The following is a 27,625-nucleotide window of genomic DNA, read 5'->3' as shown; positions in this document are numbered from 1 at the left end:
CCGTTCGAGGATCCTCTTTTAATTCGAGAATCTTGTGACTTGCCAGGTGTGGCCGGTTATTCTTTTTGTTGCCAGTAGGTGTCGCTGTGTGGCCGCAAGTGTACTGTCTGATGTTTAGTCAAGAGTCATGGCAACCAGACATCACATTGCAGCTGATAAACTTCCGGATCCTCAAAAGGTTGATAAACAATCTTTGTGATTGTGGAATTATTTTGCACAGGTTGAGAGGTGAACATTCTCGCCTGGATGTTTTCTGAAACTCTTGACAGAAGATGAGCAAGTAACTTTTGGAGACCAATGAGTAAATAACTAGATCTGAAAGTGGGAAGGAATTTGTTTAAAAGTTAATAGATTTGCTTCCGACCGTAATTCACTTTTCCAATTAGGTTTTTATGCTCTTGAATATTTTACAACATGTTTTTTTGTGCTTGTGTTTGCTGAAATTGAATGAAATGCAGCCCATGTTCATCCAATCACCTATGCAGTCGCTGTTGAAGTTTATCATAAAACTAAATATTAAAATCCCATCTAAAAATAGAATTGGCATGATGATTAAAATCTAGTCCAGTGAAATAAACGAATTAAAAAAAAAAAACAGATGGAATCAAAATATTTATTTCCTTATTTAGATCCAATTGAATTCACGTTTATTGCGCAAGCGTGACGTAGCCACTCTGACGGACAGGTAAGCCGACACCGGCCGCCATATTGGGAAATAACGGAAGTGGAGAGAGAGAGAGAGAGAGAGAGAGAGAGAGAGAGAGAGAGAGAGAGAGAGAGAGAGAGAGAGAGAGAGAGAGAGAGAGAGAGAGAGAGAGAGAGAGAGAGAGAGAGATGGGGAGATAATTGCGTGTGTGTTTAGTCAAGCGCTTTCCGAAAAAGGGCGTCCTCTTCACTGCCTTTTTTTTTTTCTTTTTCTCATGTTTGTCTCTCCAGAGGAAGAGGCGGTATCGGCGCCAGCACACACCCGGAGTTCAACCGCCCTCGTTCGGCTCGAATCGGTCGTTGAGCTTCGCGGCGGTTTGGCTCGTCCACCCGACGCGCGGGAGAGACAAGAAACACGGAACTAGCGCGACACTTTACAAAAGAAGGGAGAAAGAGAGGGGAACCGAGACTAGCGACGACAGACCGGGGGAAAGAAGACGAAGCAACGGAAGAAGAGATAAGGGGAAAGTCGCGGCGGAAGAAGAGAAGCATGCCTCTGGCTCAGTTGGCGGACCCCTGGCAGAAGATGCCGGTGGGGGGGACGGCCGGAGAGGTGAGACGCGCAAAGGTTCGCCCACTCGTCGCTCTCTGTGTGTGTGTGTGTGTGTGTGTGTGTGTGTGTGTGTGTGTGTGTGTGTGTGTGTGTGTGTGTGTGTGTGTGTGTGTGTGTCCACGCGTGGCCGTGGATCACCCTGGAAAGCTCTTGACACCCGCGGAAAAAAACACGTTGAACTCTCCTGGTCGTTACAACTACTACGCGTGAAATCGAGATGCTCTCTTACTTTATTTTGAAGAGCTTTTCCATTGACATTTGCGCACTTATTTGATTTGTGTTTAGGTTACCGATCGGTTTTCCCTTAGAAACATCACTTTGTGCCATAGTAATACATAAAGGAATTATTGTTCGAAATACGGCTTATAACATCCCCTTTAAGTAAATCAGAAATGGCTAAAAGATTTGGGGGAAAAGGTTTCAAAATATCGACATAAAGACAATAGAACTGCCATAAAAATGACCATCTTGTATCAAATCAGTTAATGAGCAAGAACTCAGATGAAGTCTGAGGGGAAATTGACTCAAATAAGTAAATTCATTTCACATATTATTGCATAGGTGTGGTGTAAAATCTGCAAGACTAAAGTTGAAAATGAATCAGCAATTGCATGAAAATGACCAAGCTATTACAATAAAATAGGAGGGAAACTGTAATCGACACATTTCTGTGTGAGGAAAGTTTGGCTTCTTACCTCAATCTTATGTGAAAAGGAGCTATGTTAAGTGTTGAGGTGGTTGTGCATGAATTGGTGTGGAAAAGGACGTCAAACACCTGACAGGATACTCTTCGCAAGTGCAACCGATTACCTAGGTCTGCCACTTTGAGGTTAAAATGTTTTCAATTACCAATAATATAATCATAAACCCATTAGTGGGTAGATGTAGAAGCGGCTGTGTAAAAGTTATGTACCAGTAAAACTCACATGCCATTAAGTATCACAAGAGAGCAAGAGAAATTATTGATTAGTAAAATAAGGGATCATTATGTGAAAAAATGTTACCCAGAGCTCATTACTAAGTAAAATTAGCTGTTTTTAATAACACAAGATCTCAAACCTTCACCTTCAGGCTACTATTAGAATAGCATGACCGCCACAGCTGAGTGAAACTAAACCAGATTCAAATATCACAAATACGAAAAGCCTTATCAGGGTATTTCATATTGATTTCTAAGCATCATTCAATCAAATATGTGCTGTTAATCACATCTGCAGGATTGTTACTTGGTGCACCTTGAATCTGGCTATACTCAAAACTTGGGTGATCCTTCCTGTTGCTTCTGTTTTGTCAGACTGTCCATAGTCTGGAATTACAGGGATGACAAAGAAAAGCCAAATCAGATCTGAGGAGTCAGACAAGGTCATATTTGTCAGTTTCGTCTTGCAGTAACTTACTCCACTGGGCTGCTGTAGCGTCTCTAGCAACTCACTCTCCTTGTTTTCTTGGGCGTTTTAACTGCCATCAACTTTTTTTTGTTAGTCATCATAGTTGCAGCTACTTAGAAGCTCCTACATAAAATCATAAATGCAACCAGTAGCGACCAGTGAATCTTGGAATAGATAATGTTTAATATGTTTAAGTTGCAGTTGCACTTTGTAATATATACATTCATTTTAGTTGTTCAAACAGCATAGATGGCTTGAAAAGAACAAATTAGAATCAGAAGCAGTATAATCACCAAGTCATTTTTCAACTCCAAGGAATTTGCTTCAGTCAACGGTGTTGCAAAGACAGCATGTAATTGGCATTAAATTAAGAGTGGAATCAGCGCTATTGTGGTTGGTGGTGCACAGTGGCAAGTTGTGGAATATAGATTTGGACAGTGTCAATGGGGCCTCATTGATGAGGCAGGCTGCAGGTGGGAAGAAACTGTTTTTGTGGCATATAAATTTAGTCCTGATGGACCACAGCCTCCTGCCAGAGGGGGGTTGTTCGAAATGTCTACATCCTGGGTGAGAGGGGTCTCCACAGATCTTGCCTGCGAGTCCTGGAGTTGTAAAGGTCCTGTAGAGAAGGTAAATTGCAGCCAACCACCCTCTCTGCAGGGCGGATGATATGATGTAGTCTGCCCTTGACTCTGGCGATGCCGGGGGCATACCAGATGGTGGTGGAGGAGGTAAGGATGGACTCGATCACGGAAGTGTAGAATTACTTCATCATCGTCCCTTGCAGGTTAAATGTCTTTAACTGCCTCAGGAAGAACATCCTCTGCTGCGCTTTACTTGTGAGGGAGGTCCTGGGAGATGATTGTTCCCAGGAAGTACTAGGGAACAGTGCTTCCTGGGAAGCACAGCGCCAGCTGGGGAGTCTCTTAGGATGATGGGGGAGGGTGGGGCTGGGTTCCTCCTGAAGTCCACCACCATCTCCACAGTCTTCAGAGCATTTAGCTCCAAGTTGTTCTGACTGCACAGGTCACTTGGTGGCCAGTCTCCAATCTGTAGGCAGACTCATCCCCACCAGAGATGAGTCCGATGACAGTGGTGTCGTCCTTGAACTTCAGGAGCTTCACACTCAAGACTGGTGACTGGAGGTGCGGCTGTTGTTGTAGAGGGAGAAGAGCAGAGGGGAAAGAACACAGCATCGGCGGGATCCAGCGCTGATGGTCCTGGAGTTAGAGATGTGTTTTCCTACATAGAGACAGGAAGTCCCATATCCACCTGCAGGTGGAGGCTGGCATGTTCAGCTGGGAGAGCTTGTCCTGTAAGAGAGCTGGGATAATTGTGTTAAATGTGGAGCTGAAATCAACAAACGAGACCCTACCATAGGTTTATTGTGTCATCTACAGACCTATGGTCTCTCTATGGATACCCCGCGATTTGATGGAAAATGGTTCCTGTAGTGCCATGGTATTGTAGGAATAAACAGGGTCACAGCACAGTATTTATATTTATCAACGCAGTACTGATTATATTGGATCAGTACACAAACTTGTGCACTTACCACTCTTGCATTTTGACCTCTATCTTAGGGCTTTCTGGTAATTGTATTAAAATCGTCCCGTTGAAGGCACAGAAACCTTTATGGCGACTCACCCCCCTCCCCGAAAGACATGCATTTATTCTGATATCTACTTAGACATGATAAATCAAGTAACAGACAATTAATCGATTGCCATGGCCAGAGGGCATGAAAGAATCAATGAAATTATATTTTAATTTCATACATGTCAGATATAATTTTAGGATAATAACTGACTAATTGCTTTTTCATGTTGATTGAGACATTAAGAGAAATTTGAGAAACCCCTTGGTGTATGGGGATAGTTGATATTTGATTTGATACTTGGTCCCAATTACATTATCAAGTCATTGTCATATTTTACCCCTGCAAAAACTTAACTGTACAAAAAGATTAAGCAATATCTTTGTGTCTGTCACTTTAAAGTAATGAGATTTTGATGTCTCGGTTGTAAATGAAAAGCTCTTCGAACCGGGATACATGAAATACAACCCATTCTACAATGTTCAGACACCCCTTTTTCATCCAGTCCTGTGAGATTCAAATTATCGAACCTGACTCGCATTTCTGAGGTGCTGCATGGAAGACCTCACCTCCACTGCAAACGTTGTGTTCAGAAGAACTTTCAAATGTTACAGTTTATTGCTTGTTGGAAAAAAATTAATTTGTTCAAGGTTTTTCTCGTACTTTACTGTATTCTACCCAACCAATTCCCTTTTGAGGTTTGTCATTTTCTAGATTATAATATTTTACACTGATTGCCAGGTAGTTTATTGCCAGACTTTTAAGTAATTTCCTGTTGAATGTAAGATGATTACTTGCTGTTTTTCTGTCATTTTTTGCGATATTTTAACTTCTCAGTCTTTTTCTCCCAATTAATATTATTCTACGTTCTGGCTAAGAGCTAGTTGACTGAATTGGTAAAAAGTGTACAGAATTCAAAGAGCGTTGTCAAAAAGAAAAAGCACATTTTTTTATCATTCAGTAATGAACATAATCATTTTTGTCTGGTCTTTCTATCAGGTTTCAGAATCTTGATCAAGAGCAGGAGGCAGACTGCAGCTCTATCAATGAGGAAGCGCTAGTGTGTATCTGTGCGCATGTGTATTTTTACTTCTTGCACGAGGTGTCACAAGAGCTGTGCGGAGGGACTGCACTCGCATGTTTGTTGCTTAGTAGGCAGATCATGAAAAATCAAACCTGATTCACCGCACGTTCCGGGACAAAAAAAATGCACTGAGTCACCGCCAGCGTCTTTTCCTCTCTCGGTTCCTGACAAGCTCCTACCTGCCGCAGCTTTCCCACACCCACTCACTACTGCTGTGCTCCACAGAGGAACCCGCCTCTGACCCCGGCTTGTCCCCACCCGCTACCCCATGTCTTTTCTGCATGAAGTGATGCGTTTGATAGTGGAGTGTAAGCTGTCACATTAGCCTCCTCTGCCGCCACAGGACAAAACATGCACTCACTCCCACACACACATACACAAAGGAGTGAGGGGAGCCGGTGATTGAACTGATGCTTATGGAGGATCTTGCCCTGAAGACAGGCCTTTATAACTGCACTCAAAGGGCACAGTGGTTCGGCAATTCTGCCACGATGCAAAACAAAGACAAGCATTAAGTGAAGGTCAGCTTGAAAATGAAGATTGATTTAAACCCTGTCAGGACTTAAGTTGTCTCGTTGTGGAAAAAAGTATTTTTGATTTCTTTGTTCAGTCTGCCTAAATCTAAATTCTAGTGCAAATAAGAAGTTCTGTCGCATAGATTTCCAATTTTCCAGCAAATTTTCCAGCAAATTCGGGGGTCAGCAGAAGCTCAAGCTCTTGCTAAAGTGTTGCCCATTTTTCCTTCAATATATAGGTATTTACTGTTTATCAATCCAATTATTTCTTGCTTGTTTTTCCTTTTTTTTAATTTATAATCACTGTCTGAATTAGTGGTAATCTGTTGCTGATTATTGATTTATTCACAATACGGATGTAAATAACTGACAATTATCTAAAAATATGCACAAAACAAAATAATCAAAAATGTCAACCAGAATTGTGTTGTTAATTTAACAATTATATAATCTCATCCAGACACAGAATTTATTTGTGGTAGTTCTTTTTGTTAAATTGATGTATTTATTTTTTTTACTAATTTCCCTGCAAATTCACCTTTCCTGTTTTCAAACAAACAAATAGACCTGAAAATGCCATGAGCAGTCACCTTAAAAAATATGAGAAATGGCCAGAAAAGCTTAGGTCGTCCTATAATCTGCAATGCACTAAATGATCAGAGATAATCTTAAAATTACGAAAAATATCAAAAAGTGTTTGCAAGTGAAATCACCCTGTCACGCGGGCCGACTCCTGTCGGCACCTCCCTGCTTCTGCAGATACTCAGCTAATCCCCATCCATTAATAGATGGGAGTTTAGTTTCATACCACACAATATTGGAACAACAAACCGTTGGGGGTGTTGCTCTCATTGATGGTTGTCATCATATTTTTCAATTACTCCCAGCTCTAATGTCACCTTCAATATTTATTCCTCTCTCCGACTATGAACTCTTTCTTCCTGCTGTGCAGATTTCAGGCTTAACCTACTGCCTGGTGCTGCACTTTCTGGCCAAGTAAATAATCACCATAATCGCCTTTATTGTGATGATTGTTTTCCTCGGACCCGTCAGGGCTATCAGTGTCTGACTCCCAGCTGTTGTTCCAGCAGGAAAGCAGACAGGCTGACCGTCTACCTTACGTAAGGCTAATTCCTCTCAGATTTGTCTCAGAGCAGACAAGGTGGAAGTGGCAGGAGGTCATTGGTCCTGCTGCTAAAGCTCAAGCTGCAGCCGTCTGGGGGAGTTATTCTTTCCGAGATCCGACTTCCCCCCCCAGTGTTGGCTGGAGTAAGATGCGAACGATGAGATGTCTTTCTCAAAATAAAAGACAGCTACTCTCCTAGTTCCTTGCAGTGTGGATAAGGCCTGGTGATGAATGAGAACCAGAGGCAGCAAACGAAGGAACCTGTGCTACAATTCATGCACAAATGACAAAAGTTAAAGTTTTTTTAAAAAACTTTCTAATTCTGGAAATGTTCCCCCTTTTTTGAACAAAGTAAATTTAGCTATGAAACCTTTTATTACCTTTCTGTTGTAAGCAGTATGACTAGGGATGCACCGTACTGGAGTTATTCCCAATCTCTGAAATGCCAATATATTTCAACTCGGTTGGCTGGAAATTGCAACCAACAGTCATTCATCACTTCATTTTGTCTATTAAATGGCAGAGGACAGGGTCTCTCCTGTGGTGACTCAGCATATAAAAATGTGACTCCCATTATGACGTCCACCCACAGATGCAGCAATAAAACACAGTTCTATATGTACATGCTCTATGCGCCCAAAAAGAACTTCCACTATCTTGTGTACACGTAAAATATAACACATTTTCTGTAGATTGTATCTGTTGACAAAGAGTAATTTGTGTGTTAACCAAAGAAAAACAAGCCTTTAAACAACACTGCCATCAGTCAGCTGAAAAGCTGCTGAGAGAGCAGGGGCGTTGACCAACACACATATTTATTAGGCGGCTTCTGATGACATACTGATGTTGACTTTCAGGTGGATTTCTGCTGGAATCTGGAGAGTTTCTTAGAGATATTTGGTGTGTAGGAGAAAGCTCTCAGCAGAATTTCCAAGCCATTTCCAAGCATTTAAACATGAAATCTAAAAATGTTCATGAATGAAGAATATTTTTATTAAAATAAATTCAATTTGAAAACGTTCCTATATATATTGTCATTTTCTGTTGTTTGAAAGGCCAGCAATTACCCCTCTTGGCCTGGTATTTCCAACGAGTCTCAGCAGAGGCAGCCCTGGGAGTTCATACTTCAGTGATGGATGGTGTGTCTGAAACAATTTTGCACTGTTCACAGTGTGAAGATTGATCTTAAGCCTCAATGCTTCAGCAGTGTGATTGGTTTCAAAGCTGTGTGATGGCTAGTGTGCTAATGTTTGTGTGTGTGATTTCAGGATGCACACCACGATCCCGAAGACTCGATGGCCGACGACGACTCACTGCCAGCCTGCACAGTGAGTCCACTTCCCATTCTGGGTTCTATGTTGACGCCAAACAGAGAGGAGCTACCAGATTGTGCAAGTGTGATATTTAGCGAGTCTCAGGTGTAAACACAGCCAGCTCTCAGTTTGTGTTGACAACAGCCCGTCCTTCAGATCTCACCCTGGCAGCTCATGGCGTGTGTTTGACACAGTGTTATTGACCGCTAAACATACCTTTGGATGCGGACACATGTTGGACACGGTGTATGGATGTCTGCCTCCAAAGCTCCTGCTGCGTTTACAACAGTTGTACTGTTTGATGGGGATAAAAAAGAAGACAAAAACGAACGCCTACTCTGGCAGGATAATTGCGGGTATGAAAGTGGAGCGCGCTCTAGCCAGCTATTAAAGTCATGAGTCATCCCAAAACAAAAACAGTCCTCCCTGAAATGCTCTGCACTGCCTAATAGCAGCTATTATTTGTCGTCTCAATCACATTCTCTGATTTTTTTTTAATTTTTTTTATTTTTATTTTTATATGAACCATCTTTCTCTCTGTTTGCAGCTTTTTGGTTCACCCTGTTTTACATTTCCAATTGGTTTTGACTTCCGTACTTTACAAGTGCAATAAATGGTGCACAATGATTGCAAGTGGATTTTCCTTTTTTGAGAACCACAACCAATAAACAGTGGCTGGGGTTTGTCTATGAGAAAAGAAGTATTTAAATGTGGTCAGCTGTTGTCGGAAGAATAGATAGACAGATTAGTTTGTTCCCAGGGAGGAATTAAATTATCATAGCAGCCAGTTACATAAACACTGTACAATGTATAAACAACAGACAATAAAGGTTTTTTTTTTTTTTTTTTAAATGCAATTAGAAAAAAATAGCTGCAAAAAAAGACTACAATAAGAAAGACTGGTAGAAAGACAGTGCAGTGGACCTGATTGTAGGAGGTGTGTTAATTAAGGTGCTCCAGATCAGTGACCTGATCAGGTCTGGAAGATGCAGATGCATTAAAGAGTCTTGATGGGACCAGGCAGGATAGATCTCCGGTATCACTTACAACACCTTTTTGTCATTCAACATCCCATAATGGTGGGATTTCCATTCTGAACTGAAACACATGCAGCTTCAGTTTTAACCATTTCTACACCATTTTCAAACATGCATAAGAAGTCAGTTGTGGGGTGCTCAAGTATGGTACAATTTTCCAACCAGAATTGTTTTTATTATGCTGGGGTCCCATCTGTAAAACACAATTACTCATTGATTTGAAAATTAACAGGGATTTATTAGCGCCATTATCGCTGCCTCTTTTTATGACCTGTTCTGAGTTATTTTCTTCATAAAAACATTTTTCAGTAGGGTTGGTCATAATTTTAGAATGTAGGATTTGTCATTAGAATATAAAATTCAATGATAGTTAGTGACTATCCTGAATTTTTTTTTTCTAATCTTGCACTTTTTGTAATTAATCCAACAGTACTGGCCATGTTTGACTTAGTTATATATACATGTTACATTTTACACCTACGTCTTGCTCTACATGCTAACTGAAGAGTTAGAATATTGCCACCACAAAACTAGGCGGAGCGAGAGATCAGCCACCGCCTTATAACACAAGCAAGCATGGCTTATTGCTAACCACTAAAAATAACAAAACTTCAGTTGTCTTCTGTCAGTTAAGGTAATTGACTCTTAAATGTTATAAGAGCTTGTCTGCACAATGCAAGAAGTTGATGTGTGCATGAACAAATCACAGACACCTGTAAGCTCCAGAGTTAAAAGGGGACGCCTTGCTAGCAGCATTGCAGCATAGTCTCTCCTAGCCTTGCTAGTTGAACATATTAGATTAACTGAGCTTTAATCGTCCCTGATCTCAAACTGTGTCAATGTGTTGCAATGACAAAAGGGAACATGTTCTTTAAGATTACAAGACAGTAAATGAGAGCGACATATCAAATTTCATAGTAATTTCACCATGGCTTCTTGATTGCTCAAAGTCTAATCACAGTAATTGCGATACGATTAATGGCTCAACCATAACTCAGTTGCCTTGATGCTGAATGAATGCCCTCTGTGATAGTTCTACTTAGCCACAGGGATAACTGATCAAGTATCAATAACAATTCTGACCAATTAGTGGAATCCATTATTAAAAAAAAAAAAAAGAAATTGGGGGTGGCACAAGAGGTAGAGCAATCATCTTTGGAACCGAACATTCCTTGTTCGATTCCCGGCTCCTCCTAGTGTGTTGTAGTGTTGTTGAGCAAGACAATGAACCCTTAATTGCTCCCCTGGTGCTAGTGGACAGCATGCCTACTGCTCATGGTTCATCCATGATGGGTTAATTGCAGAGAACGAATTTCCCCAGGGGATTAATATAGGATAATAAATTATTAGTGACTATTAATCCATAACTTCTTTGTTCCTAATGAACTATTTTCAATCCTTATCCCTGTGAAATGTGATGGTTTATACCCTGCATGCTTATAAAGTGTCCACAGGTAGACAATAGGTTACACAGTCCCCGCCACAGAAGCCATAGTCTCGTCCGTTGTCTTCCCAGGCCATTGTGAAAGTCCCATGAAGTCAAACCCCCCAAGGAGATAAAGTTCATAATCCCCTACATTCAGTATGCTCTATAAACTATACCCTCTACTGTTTTCTTGACTGGAGAAAAAAAACTTGGTATATAAATGAGGGTCAACATCCACATAGTTTCCATTGAGTCGCAGCCTCTCGGACATGAGAACAAGTCACAGAAATACTAAAAGTAATATATTTTTTTTTGTAGTGAAAAGTACCAGGCTGATTCAGATCGGCCACACAGCTTAAGGTGTGGCTCAGTTTTGTTTTGTTTTCTCCCTTTTCCTGCAAGATACTATCACGCATACAGCCTCAACACTGTCACAGTGTTGCTTTGTCCATCAGACAAACTCAGTTGAAGGCCTCTGGCCAGCTAAAATGTTGCCGTACTGATCGGCTCCTAGAATGTACCTTTGCAGCTGCCAAATATAAAGTGATGTATGACTGATCATTTTACCTGGTTCTACAGTTTAAACCATTAGATAAGTGTCTTTAGTGTGTGAAACTGTCGTTCATCCTCAGATTGACAAGGTTAGAAGGGTGAGATGCTGTTAGCACTTAGAAGGGTTAGATGCTGTTAAGAGTAGATCTAGAACCTCCAGTACCTGACAAGAGCCGGAGGTCTCCACTTGAATCTGACTTTGATCTTAGGAAAATGGGTCTACTAGGTCTAATAGGAGTTTATTTATTTGTGTGTGTGTGTGTGTGTGTGTGTGTGTGTGTGTGTGTGTGTGTGTGTGTGTGTGTGTGTGCGCGTGTGTGCGTGCATGTGTGGTTCAGCAGCAGGCAGGGCAGCTGCATGTATTGATTTTTTTAAATGCAGAGGAGATGGCTTATGGATTGGCTGTCTGAGAAGAGCTGAGCACTTATTACCTCACCCTCCAGAGTCTACACACTCAGACACACACACGCAGACTCCCAGAGGCAGCAAGATAAGATATGTGCAAACTGTGATACTGAGTTTAACGTCACAATACATGGATGTGAGGATGAATATATTACAAACTTGTTAATGAGTGAGGTAGATTCTTCCACCAGCTCAACTGAGTGTGAAACTACCAAGTTTGCACGCATACATGTGTGTGTGTTTGCGTGTGTGCATGTGCACATACACACATGCATTCTATGGTTAAAACATGCATAATGAGGCAGTGCTGTCTGTGTGTCATGCTATTGAGAGTCTTGTGTTCGAAACGCTGTCGAAACCCGGGACCTTAACCGTCACTGGCATTTTATGAGACCTAAAATAGGAAAAAACGTGAAATGTTGGGACAACTTGACAAAGTCCTTAGGTGGGAAAAAGTTGGATTTGAAAGATCATTATAAATAGATAGTTCTTTTTTATCTAATATCAAGATGGAACAGAAAAATATACTGTCTGCAAAAATAAATAAATAAGGAAACCAAGTTGTAGAGTTAATTTGATTTATACACTTGAGACAAGAATATCGACACCCTCAACACTGGTAGCCGTTTTAATGCCCGAGTGCAGGAAGATGAAAAGTCAAAAGTGGGTCTAACGTCAAACTTACAAAATGAAATCATTTTCGTCTCAAAATACAACAGTTGTATTTATCAAAACCTGTTCTTTTGGAAGGTATTGGGTTTCAGTAAATGTGTTACCTGAAGTCAGCTGACTGTTGGATGGTCTGCTCTTGTCTTGTAATAAACAGGGTCTTCATTTTGGACAGCAACTGAAGTGAAAACATTTTTTTCCTCTTAATGAATTTGAAAGAGCAGAGACCGCTGCTGATGTTGTGAAATGTTAAATGGTCCTGAGAAATGTAGAAATACATAAAAGGAATTATACACAGGTAGCAGCTCTCAAATAAATCACTTCTGCTTGCAGCTCACTGAGTCAACAAATGCATTCGGATGTGACTCTAATAAGGCGGTGCGCGTACGCGCGCGCACACACACACACTCACACACTTCTGCCCTTAGTGAGGCAGAAAATGCTTTCCAGATAAAATTAGGAACATTTCTGCTTTCTGAGGGACCAACTAACATCTGCTGCCATCTGCTGCTGTTTTGTGTGTGTGTGTGTGTGTGTGTGTGTGTGTGTGTGTGTGTGTGTGTGTGTGTGTGTGTGTGTGTGTGTGTGTGTGTGTGTGTGTGTGTGTGTGTGTGTGTGTGTGTGTGTGTGTGTGTCAATGTCATCTTGTCTGTCAGTTGGGTAGTGGCAGTATCATGTTCCAGTCCTGGATGAGGTCACTTGTTTTCCGGAGGTGGAAGGGTCATGGACTCACAGCCTCGTTGTCCTCAGGCCTCAGGTTAATGGATTTATGATGACTTATTTATTTGTATGAAAAGTAATTGTTGTTTTCAGTTTGCAATGTCTCTGTAAAGTATCAGTCAGTCTTTGTCACCATATCACATATGGCTAACTGATAGTGGTGCTTTCACCAAAAGACTAAGGTACCCCCTCATCCTGGATGGGAATCACTGGTTCTGTCTAGATAAGATATTATAACATTTGCATAGACAAAAACGCAAAGACAATCTTGTGCCATATTGAGTTTTTTAATTTGATTCAGTAGAGGTGCTATAGTCAGATGACCTTTTAAATCCTTTTACTTTAGTAAGTAAAATAGAATTGCAGTTTGTATTTCAAAGTGAAGGCAGCATTGACATTCATTTTTCACATTTGCATGAATTAGTAGGTAATGCTTTGTGTATTTATTTATCAGCTGCCATCCAGGAAATAGGTTTCTGCTTGAATAGAAAAAAACTCTTCTGTTGTCTTGATTTGAATCTGACACCACGATCAGCCACCCTCACACCCTCAGAGAAGGAAAGGGAGAGATCTATTCATGAGCCTCATGAATGGAAAATTTGCGAATAGTTGGCTTGCTTGCATAAACTTTAAACATCTAATAAAATGTTTAAAAATCCACTGATCAGTGCTATGAGCAACATTCCTATCAGGCAAGTGGTAAAGAACCTTTTCAGACCAAAAGCACGCATCAGCTGGACCTACCAGAGACCCTTTTCCGGTTGTTTGAACTCATAAATTTTATATCTTGTCTCTTGCTCTCTGCTGGACTGGGTGATTTAACAGGAGAGTGTGAGCCCCATTGAGTTGTCTCTTGAACTTCAGCTCAGTGGGGAGAAGCTGAACAGCTGGAGGAAGTTCTAGATGAGTTCTCTGTCTGACATAAAAGGCTCTGCAGGAAGTCCATATAAAGAAGAAGGGAAATATTGGAAAGACTCACTGTGTATTTTAGTGAAATTATCTCAAGCATCCACGCTTATGGTGGGCAATGTTTTTATTAGTCACTGAGATGACAGCGCAGGAAATATCAATGAGTCAAAATAACAGATTTAATATTCTATTCATGTTCTTGCTGCTGCTCAGGAAGAAAACATTGGATTACTTGTCATGGGCTCTTGGTCGACATCAGCTTTTTCATCCAGAATTGACTTAAATATAGTCTATTAGTGCTTTTTTCTAGTTCCAGCAACTCTTGAACCGATTCTTTTGTGTTTCCATTAGGGATAGCACCTGTTTTCTCCGCATGTTTTTAGTACTTGCACTGGTGAGGTTTTAAGCGAGCCGAGCCAATGTGACATGCTGTCAACAGCCCGCTGAGAACTTTGTCACCAAGCGCAGCACTTGACGCAAGGATCAAACCCACCATATAAAAAAACAAACTTATATGTTTGCATGGCTGTTTTCATATCTCACCGTCAGATTTCCCTGGTTCGCCTCTCTTGCTTTGTGTGACAATCAGCAAATAAACTATCTACTCAATATCTTCAGATGTTTGTAGGTCATGTTGTGTATAAAATCATCATCCCGGCTGTTTTGCACCACCATGCTATTTTGACCCAGCCCACATTGAGGAGGTACCATTCAAGTCCTGGCAGAACTTTGTAGTGGTAAAGTGTCTGATATTATTATATCTTCAATCAAAGACCTGTTAAATATGACGTGCATTGTTTTATACAGCGTGTAGTCAGAATACTTGGTCAGGGGTTTAGATAAAAAAAATCAAAGATGTAAATTTTTTGGTGCAGGGGTTTGCAACATTAACATTGAAACATTAATAAATGGGAACAATGTTGATTTTCTAGTTCTGACTTACTGCAGCAACAAATGTGGTCAAAGACTTTGTTTTGGTGGGACTATTTCCATCTATGATCCGACACTAACTCAACTAACTAGAGGTCTGACGTGGGGTATACAGATATACTGTAGGAACACTTGACATATAAATCCATGACAGCCCTACAACATACAAATTTTCCAGTTAAAAAAACCCAAAAGGCAGTGAGCCTGCTTAACTCCACTCATTTTATCCCAGTCTAGATGGAATCTATGGCTAAAGGCTAATGGAGACATGGCATTAGATGACACAGAAGTGTGAGATTTTAGAAAAGCCTAGTTATTCCATCACGGCGAGTGATGCGTGTGTATAATACAGTGTTGTGTCACACTGGATGTGATCGAAGTCTGATTAATTTGTAGTTGCTGGGGGCATCATGATTAGTCAGTATCGATTATAATAGCTGTCCATGGTGGTGCTGTGGGAGACTTAAGCACTGCTGGAACATTTAAAAAAAATTGAAGTGCTCACTTTGGACAGACAACGTACCCCTCTGACCATCTCTGACCCCTTTTAACACTTTCAATAATTGCGTGCACCGATGCAGAATTTTCACTTAAGTCCCACTCTGGTGCCTGGAACCGGCCGAACTGATCACTTCCATCACTATCTGTGTCCACACATGTTGTTTTAGTTGTTTCTGTATCTGCTGAGGCTGCAGAACATTCATATATTGGAGCCCAGGTCACGTCGAAAACCTGAGGTGCTGGTAGCAGACCTGTGTCATGGATGTACTGAATTATGGCGCAGTGAGGTCCGTAGTGCATTCTGATGCCTCAGTTGCTCAATAGGGTGAAAGAGTAATGGAGCATTTATGTGTAAACATGTATTAGTCCCATCAGCAAGGTTACATTCAGTTGGGGTTTTAGCAATGTCTGCCTTTGCACTAATACTGCATCGTGTAAACAGATGTAGTTAAAGGTGAACATGCCGGTTTTCCAAACCCAAATCCTCTCACTTCTTGGTTCTCACATATGCACATGACCAGGTGTTTTTTTTTTTTAATGTAGACATTTTCAGAAAATATTTCCCTTTGATGAGCTATGATTGGAGCACTTAAATTTTTGTTTCTCAAAACACAACTCAGATAATCCATTATCAAACGTATCAAACTCTATTTCAAAGTTGCCAACTATTTATTCATCGTTTCATTCAGTATAGAAAACTTTGAACATTTCTGACAATTTATTTGTCAAAGTGTTGTTAACTAAAATAACTAATTAGGCTTAGTAATAGCTTTAGCCTTGGTCAAGGTCTTTAGCAACCATTTGTCTTCAGTCGCAGCTTACTCTTTCAGCATTTGCCTTTATTTGTCACAAAAGAAGTATGAATATAGAGTGGAAAACTGATTCAAAGGTCATCTGAGTCATGGATGAACTTAAAATCCCTAAAACCACAGGTTCCCTTTCCCATGGACCATTGGACACTGTAAACCAGCAACTCTGCTGAAACTAGTCTAGATGTCCTGCCACTGCCACGATAGAATAATACAATATAGTCCCTATTGCGCGGGGGAACACACACACACACACATACACAAACACAAAAACACACCAGACCCTGGAGTTGCAAATACATGAAGTAATCAAGTCCGACCATGCACGTGGTCCCTCTTTCCCCCTTTTCATGCTTTTCTCTCTGACTGATTTATAATTGAATGCTCAATTATTGATGATTTCCCAAGAGAAAGGCCTTTTATCAAAAGTGCTAAAAATTTTATACATTTCTTTATTAGAGAGGTCATTTTTCAGATTCCATAAGTCATTTTGGAACTTTGTGTGTGTGTGTGTGTGTGTGTGTGTGTGTGTGTGTGTGTGTGTGTGTGTGTGTGTGTGTGTGTGTGTGTGTGTGTGTGTGTGTGTGTGTGTGTGTGTGTGTGTGTGTGTGTGTGTGTGTGTGTGTGTGTGTGTGTGTGTGTGCAGTAAAACGTGCCTGCGTGCATGAGGCTGTGGACGTAGTGCTCGCTGGCAGATGGCGTTTAATCTTCTCCGGCCATCTGGACAGACTTTCTCTGGCGTCTTTTAAACGCCCACACACAAACACATGGCACGCTACTCTTATTTAACATGCCCAGGTCTGTGTAAGAGACGGCATGGGTTTCAGATCGCAATGTGATTCGCACTTTCCGAGCTGAGAAGGGGGTATTGCTCTCGGGACGTAATCCACTCCATGGCTTTACTGCCCTGCAGCTTGCTGGTGCAGGTCGACCTTTAAATGTTATCCCGCTGTCCATGAGAGTTTGCCTCATTTATGACAGCCCTTCACCACCAGTGAAGACATCTGCTGTTACACCATGGGGGTTTCAAGTGATTACCTGACAAAATTGGTCGCTTTAACATGAAGATGCATGTTTGTCACCACAAACATGCACCGGAAGAAGCTTGCAGAAGTCCGTCACTCGGTGCTCAGATGGCTGCAGCAGGTACAGAAGCTTGTCTTGGGTGAGGTGCATAACAGATATGTAGCCTAGAACCAGATCACATTCAGAAAGTTAGCTGCACTGGTTTTACATTCTTATAAGACTTTGAATGAATGAATGAAGAAGAAGTTGATGATCTGCTTTGAACTGTGAAATGTTGTAGTTGAACAAAAGTGTCTTTGCAGCTCTTTGTCTGAGGGTTGCCTTTGTGGATGAAAGGAATCAATGTGCATGCAGCAATAGAAAGAACTGTTTAGTGAAAGGAAAACATGAAACTCTGTACTTTCTTTTTTATAATCCAGTTCTTAAACTATTTTGTTGTGTTTGAATGTTAGGTTAAGATTGTCAGTAAATTCTAACACCAGCCAGCAACTCTCTAAAATACCTGGGATGCATGGTTGTTGTTACAGGTCTTAAATTTAATTTATCTGTGGATCACTTATGTGATCAATAATCAACTCCAACAGAAGAAATACCAATGTATTGTCATATCTGCTTTTATTTTGAAATTTCAATGTAGTTGTTTAGCAAAATAGCTGAAGTATTTAAATTGTTTTTTTGTTTTTAATTAAATATTTGGTCATAAAGAGATCATAAAAAAACATAAAAAGTAAATTGAAACATGTACATAAAAATGTATGTTGAATATTCATTATCTCGTCAGTCGCAGACTCTTGAATTAAATCCAGTTGGAGGCGTATAATCGCTGTCTGTGTTATCCCTCCGTTGCCAAACCAAATCACTGAGACGACTTGGTCTGATTCACAGATCACAGACAGAACACTGCTTTGCACACAAGTGGTTCGACCTCCAGCCAAGCTGAGTAACAGGAAGTGTTGGGTCACAACCAAACTCGTATAAAATGCAAAACGGAACAACCTGACTAACAGGATGTGTGATATGATACCAAGACGGTAAATACAAATAATCATGTGACATGCTGCTGCCACTATACAATGGGTTGGCAACCTTTACTACTCAAAGAGCCATTTGGACTCGTTTCCCTACAGTAAAGTAAACACCAGGAGCCAAACAACCTTTTTGAAATTGGAAATGAATTAACACGGCATATGACGTTATTTTGTTTTGCCTTCATGCTATGTATAAACAAAATGTGTGAAACGAAATGCTGTGAAAATGAAATTACATTTCTGCATGCAACAAAATATTTTGAACTCTGAAAAAAAGATGTTAGGTTGAAGGTTACTTTTAAGCAAAATACTCAATGTCTATTTGAGTCCTTCTTGTAAGAAAAAAAAAAAAAAAGCAGAGCTTAAATTTTCCACCGGCGACAAACCAAAAAATGCCATCCACTCTCTGTTGTCATCCTTTTACTGTTGCGTGCAGTCACTTATTAAGAGCGACAAAAATATTTTAACACGTTTTATTACATTATACATTTGAATTAAGTATTCATTAATTATTTTCAGGAGCGGCATCAGAGGGATCAAAGAGCCGCGCGTTGCCAACCCCTGCACTGTACCATTGGATCTCCATGTGTTTCATCTCATTTCCATTGAAAATATGTAGAGGTAATCTGATCCCCTTTGATTACTTCAAAAAATGGCCAAGTCATCATTTTAAACCAAGGAACTAACTGGTTTAGAAATGGTAACGGGGAAAGAGAAGAATCAGCGGGCTAAGACGTGTTATCGGTTATTACACTGGATCATTTTAAATAATCAAGCAAAAATAATCTGTACATTGCTGTGACATGGTCAAACCTGTGGTTTTCACTTGTCGCTATCTTGCAGCATATTAAAATGTAGATATTTTAAGTTGATTCGCATTTTGAATGAAATACCTTTGACGTAGCGTCTGTGGAGAAAAAAGTGTTTCATTGGACCAAATAGATCAGATTATAACTGTGAATTGTTTTGATTACACGGTTCATCCACTGTATTAAATCAGCCTGATGACGTGGATGGGTGGGTTGCTGGGTGGGTGGGAGGATGCATGTGTGTGTGGTCAGCCTGAACCCAGCAAGATACCTGTATTTTGTTTTTTTGTGACTGCACTTTTCATTTGTTTTGTATTTACACAAGGACTGAAATGCAGGTTAATGCCATCCTCAGTTTTTCCTTCCCTTTGGTTTGCTAAAGATTCCTATTTTAGTGTTTATGGTTCAACACCGAACACTTATTTGGCTCCATCTATGGTTGTGCTTGCGTGCCTGTGTGTGTGTGCATGGTGCATGCTTTCAGACCTTAACAGCTAAAATGGAAATCTCCGGCCCACCCACACTGGTTAGTGGATATTGATGGATACAGAGGGAGTGTATTGATAGGGAACGTCATGGAGCAAGGCAGCTTTGTCAGCGTTGGAGAGTAGAGCCACATAAACAGAAAGGAAGAAATATTCTTAACCTCCTCACAGTTTACGGTCTTCCCTCTGCGGTGCTGGCTGAGCTAGGCTGTGAGAGCCATTGTGGATATTGCCATTGTGAGGTCACAGGGTGATGATATAATCTGTCTAACTCGGCGCCGGTTTTCCTGAATGCCGTGCTCTCTCCAGGAACGGACCAATCACAGCGCTCAATACACGTGTTTCCACAGCTATCTTTGTGAGGACATTTTGTTGACCTAATGCATGTCTTGGCCCCTCACCCAACATCAAAACTCAAGTTGAGAAGGGCCAAAGTCTGAATTCAACTTCAAACGTGAGGTGTGACCTTTAAAATAACCTTTGAGATGACCCCTAAATAACCTTTGAAGGAGAGTTTCAGCAATTGATCCATGAATCTGATGATTTTCCTATTTTACTATATAAAACTGCGCCATAAAGTCCATTCTCAAATGTCAAAACTTTCGAAAGGAGTGGCTACTGAATCGTTGAATTACTCATTCCTCCCTGTTTCTGAAATTTAAGGTAACTTAGTGTATAGCCATTTTTAATTTCAAATATTCTTTCTTTTTTCTTAATTTATACAACCCCCTTTTTTTCTTCTGTGTTAGTCAGCTGTTTTTTTTTTTGCCAATTTCCTCGCCATAAGATTTTACTATTAATCTCTCAACTTTCAGAACATAGCTACTCATTACTGAAATTTTGGAACATTCAAATATATTTATTGTTTGTGTTAAAAGAAATAGAGCTGAATCTCTGAGGGGAATTATTTCATTGCACATGTTCAATAAATTGAAAAAAAACCCTTGTTGTAGCATCTGCAATGTTGCAAATTATTGTTGTCTTTGTTTTTGTAGCTTTGAAACCTGCTATTTCTTTTTTAGGCAATTGGTTTATCCAATATGACCCTGGAGGATGTTGTCTTATCACTGACCAAACAATCAACAGCTCATCAAAAAAAAAAAAAAAATCAACAAACTAATCCAAAGTAGATGTCATTGTTTGTCACAGCCCTCAACACAAACAGTTTTTCTTTCGACTGTAGATATATCTAGGACTTTTTTTTTAGCAGCGGAAGTTCCCAGTTGTTTGTGTACCAGACAGGAACTGTTTTTCATGTTGACATTGTTGCCCCGGACTAGTGGCTCTCAGTTGTGCACCCATGACCAAACCGGAGATCAAATGTTTGGAGATAGTAGCGAGAAACATTTCTCTTTCAAAAAAAGTCTCTACCGAAGAAACCCCGGAGGTAGTTGTTTTCGCTTTGCTAATTAGCCGTGAGATTATAGAAGCAGCGATAGCATGTGTACAGAGTACCGCTTTTAATCAGAACGTAGCGGCTGAGGTCCTGCCTGTGGTCTATGAACTGGCACTCAATGAAATTGCACTCAGTTTAAACACAATTTTTATAACGTTCAACTCCACAAGCTTAATGGAATAATCACATATCAAAGATACAAGAGCTTTTAAAATAAGGAACTGACTTCTGGTTTCTGCAGTGATTGGATGGTGGGGGCACGGTCTCTCAAGGAAAGTGCCTGTTTGCTCTTATTGTGACTGTGATTTTATGGTAACAATAGCCCATTTTCCACTGAAATCCCAGACACTTCTATTACTGGGGACTTATTAATCCTGGGAAAAGAATTCCTGTTAATCTCCATGGTCTGCTTTTCCATCGCACCTCAAAGTTCAGGGGGATTTATTCAGATCAGGCTGATTATGTATGGGGAGGTGGTAAAAGTAACCGTTCTACACCTCAACCATATACGTTTCTTGTCGCGGACTTAAAGTCCCACTGAATATCTTTCTCTGCAAACACACTCAAAAGAGCTTTAATCTTGTTGTTCGTCCGCTTCTCGTGTGTTCTCTTCTTCTGCTCAATTTTTTTTTTCGCTGATAAACACAAAAGCGTGTGGCCATAAACTGAGTCTGCAGCCGCATTTTAGCTTTTATATGCTCAAATGCAGCAAAGAACTTATGGAACACACCTGCAATGTTTCCCCGCCCACAACGAATTCTGAATAATCAGTAATGTCTTACCAGGTACTTTTTGCAGGGAAAGTTTGGGTTTGAGGGAGGTTTTTTTTTTACCCCAGGTTCAAAATTCCTGGTATTTTAAAACCCCTATTAAAAAGTACCTGCAGGAGAAAAGAGTGAATCTTGAAATTAATTCTAACTCAAATTTGCACCAATGTGCAAAGACTTTGTAACTCAAAAGTGGAATGAACTAACATCCGCTGTCACACTCAAGTTACTAATCAATCCAAACTCATGTCAATGTGTAACTTGACACCTTTTGCATCACTCACTGAAAACTTCTCTACGCCCAGTCTTTATGAGTCATCAATTTAATGACGTTTCTGTTAGTTCTATTCAGTTTTGTATGAGATAAAACTTTAAAAATAGCTAGTTGAAGTATTTGAGGAAATAAGTGCATGAATAAATGAAAAGGGTGTTAACTCAAGTTTTCCCTCGGCTCATAACACTCTGCTCCACTGAACAAATTCACCAAAGACAAGCAAAGAAACACCAGCAAACTATAACGTCCTTGGTGGAAAAGAGGAAGAACCGGTTTGAAATTCTGAAATACCTACAGAACCATCGTAAAAAAAAAAAAAAAAAAAAAAAGGCTGAAAAAAACATCTTAACACAGAGCATCAGCAGAAAATGTGGGGTCAGCAGTGTCTGAGAATTTGAGACGGCTGAAGGATAAGAGGGCCAATTCAGGGCCTGACTGGCCCACCCTGTCACAGGGGGGCGTCTCCACTTGAGCAGCAGCCAGAGATTTACCCCAATCATCCTGTCAGGCCCTACTTATACATATCTTTGACATTTACTTAACTCATTTTGAGCCATTACAGAGCGTCAAGCGTAAAAGAAAAGAGTAACCAATAAAAGCAACCATATTAACACCCTTCGAAACCACAAAACCTAAATTTCAACTGGTCATGTTTATGAGAAATGTGTAGCTCTGGCTGTTTTTTTTTTTTGCTTCCTCTCAGCTTTGAAACATTTAGTTTGTTTGGTGCAACCGCAAAGTTCATAGGTGCAGAAGGCCGACCACAACAGTCAGCCCCCAGGTTTGTTTGTACCCAAAGTGCTTCTTGATCATGCAAGACTATTTGAGTTTGTTGAGCCTCAGGTATTTAAGGACACATGCTAATAGCACTGCATCTTGTGTGTGTGTGTCTGTGTGTGTGTTTTATTAAAATGTAAACAGTTCAAATTGTGCTTATCATTGTGCTGCCCTATGTTTTTGAGCTGGTTAAATCCACTGAAGGGGCTGCAGTGAGAGAACAGCCCGACAGGACTTGTTTTAGGAATGATGTACCAAACAATGAGCAGTGAGCCTTTAGAACGGTGTCATAACATTTAGCTGTGGCCGAGCCAAACTTGGTAGGAAGAGTAAGCTCCAGGAACGAGGAGCGACGACAGAAGTTTCCGCCCGGCATTGCCGAGGGACAGTGAGCTGAAGACCATCCCCCACTTCCCCCGTCAAACCGGACTGACCCTGGGCTGGAATTTTACAGAGAGGCTCAAAAACCCATGTCTTGTTTCATTTCATCCTCATCCATGTTTGTCTCCACTGGAATCGCCCCCCCGCCCCCCCCCCCCAGGATCATCTCACACTCTTTTTATTAAAAAAAAAAAGTCATGCTTCATTTTATTTCTTTCATTTCTTTATCCTTTTTTTTTAATTTTCCTTTTCTCCTGTTTATCAATGACTTGCAGCTTTCGTTACGTTTTCCTTTCCTTTTGTGATCCTTTCACATCCCTTCCCAAAGTTTTGTTTCCTGCTGTTTTGAACTCAGTCAGTGTTCTTGGTCAGGATTTGCCCTCGTAGATAAATCATGTCTGTGCACCGGTGTCAAAACGTCACTTTTTTTTGTCAGTCATCTAGATTTACAAGTATCTAACCTTAGTCATATATCTCTTAAATATCTTACCTTATGAATAACTGAAATATTTATTTTGATTTTTAAACAGTTGTGCTCATTATATTAAGTTTCCGTAACTCACTCAATTTAACTGCAAAAGAGAAAAATAAAATTATAAATGCAATAAAGCAGGCCAGACAGCACACTGACTTATAAGATTAATGCACTTGATTTTTGGTGAACTTTGATCCGGGTTGAAAAATAACAAAAGAACTAAAGCTTCCTGGTACTTTTGTTCTACATGTAACCCTTTAACTCTCCCATGGCTTTTTAAAAGAACTTTTTCTTTCAGTGACAGGGCATTCACTGACACTGTAAGAATGCGGCGGCTTCCTGCTCGTGCCTGCACAGACACAGGCTGTGTACAGTGAGGCTGTCCGTCTGCCTCTGAGGACAGATGTGCTTCTTCCTGTGCAGATGTTGTTGCCAGGGAAACAATGACAGGACATGCTTTAATCGCCACCGTGAACAGCTGGCGGGCCTTCCTGTGAGCGGGTATTTTTTCCCTCGGCCAAGTTTTCTCCCGCAGCCCAGTCAGTTGATCGGTTAAGGAGCCATGAAGACGCTGTTGCTCCACACCAGGAGCAGGCGGCCTCAGGTACGGACTTCTTCGGAACACGCAGGAACGTAGGCCGTTTTACCGATCGCCCTTCGCTTTCCGGCAGGATCTGGTTGTGAGTCGAGCAGTATAGGCTACCCGTTGGCCTCCTTGTTGTCATGTGCGCGTGTTTGCCTCAGGTCTCACAGGTTGCAGCTATCTTTTTGTTTCCTGTTTCAATAGGCTAAAGCACACAGGGGCTACATATTTTGGTATGGTGAACTGGTTCATTCGAGCTAAGTAGAAACGGTCAACTCGTTTTTTCCTTTTGGTCTGTCTAATGACTAAACAGAATAGCTTCTCAATATGAACGGTTTAGTCCAACTGTGCTAAGATTTAATACCTGAGGCGGAGTTTATCTACCAGGCTCCTGCGTCACATCTAATATTCCCAATTGTCATTATGTCTGGTTATCCATTTCAATACTACGCCAGGATTTCCTGATTCCGGACATTTTCTCGTTGTCTTGTGACACGCTGCTTACAGTAACAGGCAATATGACAAGACGGCAGACGGAGCTACATAAATACAGAGAGAATTATGAGGTTAAAATGAGTGGCAGTGGATGTTTCTATGGATCAGTCAGCTCTCAGTGTGACAAGATCATGTTGGTAAATCGCTTGGTATGTGTGCAGTGCTGTGGAAAAATAATGTTCCTGGAAACAGCAGGAGAGGGCTCAGTCTACCCGACAAAATCTACCTTGGAAAACTCCCCAGCAGCTGATTGCTGGTGTTTGAAGCCCTTGTAGATCATGCAGAAGGAGGGGGGGGAAAGCCCAGGGTTTGGAAAATATCATCCCTGAATTTTTATGGATCAAAGAACTGAATGTCCTTTTTTTTGTTTTTTGTTCCTCTTCGTGGGAGACACAGCTGACTTTATAAATTTATAGGCTTTTTAAAATGAAAAAGGGTTGCGTTATAATTTCTCAGGTTATCTCAACTCAATCGTGTTGAGGTTGTGAATAAAAGAACCACAAGTTAGCAATACATTACTGAGCAGTTCTTTCTAAGTGACCAAACTGTGAGCCCCTAACAATGAACCATAAATAACCCCCAACTTGGTAAGAATTGAAAAATGTATCCTTTTCTACTGGGATTTAATTTAACCATGAACAGCAAAATAATTAAACAATAACTTCAACAATAACCTTTGAAACCTTAAAGATGATTGAAGTTTTAGAACCCTGAGTCACTAATCTCTTGGCATTGAAAATGTTGGGTTTCCTTTTTCCAATTCAAAAAATGAAATGGAAAAATATAGAATCTAGCTCAGACAAAAGAGATAACAGCAAAGACCAGGAGTCGGCAGCCTGCCGGCCATATGCGGCTCTTTCGTCCTTACACTGCGGCTCCAAGCGGCTTGGGAAAATAAATTTGATTTTAATTGAAGTGCACTTTAATTCTCATAGTTCCTTGTTGTGATCTTGAAATATGAAAATAAAATTATAGTTATTATTTTTGACGCTCAAAATATATGTCACACTTGCGGAAGCCGGTATACCTGCCAAGACGCCATCAATTTGTTGAGACTTTCAGCCACAGGTAGGCAAAAAAAGAAAAAGCAATGTATTTTAGATGCCAAAAACTAACTGTGGCTCCCAGAGTTTCCTTTTCTGTGAAACCGGGTCCAAATGGCTCTTTGGGTGTTAAAGGTTGCTGACGCCTGGCATAGACTATTAAAATCTTCATATTCCCCACCCTTTATTAGATTTAAATGGCAGGATATTGTTGTTTTCAGGGTAATTACTTATGCCTTACCTACTTACTATGAAGAAAAAAAGATGTAAAAATCTCAGCAAACGCCTTTAGTGAATCTTGTCCTCCCACCTGAGCCTGGATCTTTGTTTCAAAACAACCTTCCAACTGGAAATAAAAGTGAAGAAACCTTTACCGTAATATTGTGACTTGTTTCAAAGCCCAAGTTATCAAGAGCACATTAAACTGTTATGACACTGAAGCAGAGTCATGTAGTGTTCTTTTTTATTATTTTTTTTATTTTAACTGGCTCATCATCCAAAGAGGATTTTTGTGTGTCAGTGTTTAGTTTAGTGTGGCGCTGACTGTGGCGATCATGTCCCACGGCGGTTAGAAATGTGGGGAAGAGCATGACGGATGTTTTATTAATTTTCCCTGCAGTGCAGCGACCGCTTGCTCCCGCATGTTGCACATTTGTGCGAGCAGTAATTAAGAGGCTTCCTGGTTCTGATCAGAGAGGCTCAACTGGCAACTGATGAAGCACTTTGATTTCCCTAATGAGGTAGACGGGGTGGAGGATGAAATGATGGTGGAAAGAGAAAGCGGACAAACAATATTAAGACAGAGCCTGCACTGTCCAACAGATCACACTGAGGTGTGTGTGTGTGAGAATTATGGACTAATCACTTTGGCAATGGGGCAGAAATGAACTGTCCCCCCGGCTCACTTTACTGCCACTGTCTTGCTGCCGTGTTTTCATGCTTAACATTAATCCTGTCGTACACCGCGGCAATCATGGTTTTAGGGACGTAAGTCACTAATGAAACACTGAAGCTAAAAAAAGGAATGGGAGATTCTGTATCCTAAAGTTGCTGAAGATGATATCTGTTTTCATTAACCCTGTGCAGGGCAACTCTCTTAATTTATATGACAAGTTTAATTGATACAAAATTAAAATGGTTCTAGTTAAAAAAAAGTATGTTTCATTTTGGAAAAGTCAGTCTCTATGGAATTGAGATTTTTAACATTGCATCAGTCCCACAGAGGGGAGCAGTACTTGGATGACCTTCCAGCTTTCAAGATGTTCTAGCTTAAAATAGTCTAATTCTCATGGCCAATTATAATTACATTTAATTTGATTTGAATGTGAACAGACAGTTTCAATGTGACAATATACTCTGCAATGAATTCCCAGGTATCACCTGAAATTTGTCTGTAAGTGCTAATCGGTATATCCCACTCAGGACGTGCCAGAAACTCATCAGGAGAGAGTGTGTGTGTGTGCATGTGCGTGCGTGTGTGTGTGTGTGAGTGTATGTTTCTATGACCCTCCTTGTCTCTGCTTCTTCCGCATCATTTCTGGCTATTGGAAGAGTCTCGTTCATTTTCCCTATATGAATCCATCCGGCCTTGTTCACCTATGTCTGATTAGACTTCTATAAAGATTTTGGTTTCTTAAAGCTGTCATCCACATTTGTAAAATCAATAAACACACACTTCGACTGGTTCCACTCCAGTCACGTCACGAGGAAAAATACCGTCAGGATGTTTTCACCCCAGGCGTGGTTAAAAGATACGTTTATCAATAACCTGCAAAATAAAAGATCGGTACGATACTTACAGCGGTAGACCAGCACCAGTGTGTGTGTGTGTGTGTGTGTGTGTGTGT

The 27,625-nt window shown here is 40.6% G+C and overlaps 1 protein-coding gene across 7 annotated transcripts in view; it reads left to right on the top strand.

Moving 5' to 3' along the window:
- The first annotated feature begins 755 nt into the window (after positions 1 to 755).
- rps6ka3b (ribosomal protein S6 kinase A3b) overlaps positions 756 to 27,625 on the top strand; it is a 55,127-nt gene continuing 28,257 nt past the window's right edge. For 2 of the 7 annotated variants that reach the window (XM_086150781.1, XM_086150778.1), the window contains exons 1-3: positions 816 to 1,273; positions 5,243 to 5,303; positions 8,237 to 8,296. In XM_086150781.1, coding sequence (XP_086006907.1) covers positions 8,264 to 8,296 — 33 coding nt within the window. In that variant the 5' untranslated portion in view covers positions 816 to 1,273; positions 5,243 to 5,303; positions 8,237 to 8,263. Of the gene's footprint in view, positions 1,274 to 5,242; positions 5,304 to 8,236; positions 8,297 to 27,625 lie in introns of all 7 variants that reach the window. The other 5 variants (XM_086150775.1, XM_086150774.1, XM_086150780.1 and 2 more) reach the window with 4 other exon arrangements.

The sequence above is a fragment of the Fistularia commersonii genome, chromosome 8 (genome assembly GCF_037954325.1).
Source record: "Fistularia commersonii isolate RoL2024-O1a breed Wild chromosome 8, RoL_Fcom_v1.0, whole genome shotgun sequence".
Classification (NCBI taxonomy): domain Eukaryota; kingdom Metazoa; phylum Chordata; class Actinopteri; order Syngnathiformes; family Fistulariidae; genus Fistularia; species Fistularia commersonii.
The sequence above is the reverse complement of the archived record's forward strand: the minus strand, read 5'-3'. Positions and strand labels throughout refer to the sequence as shown.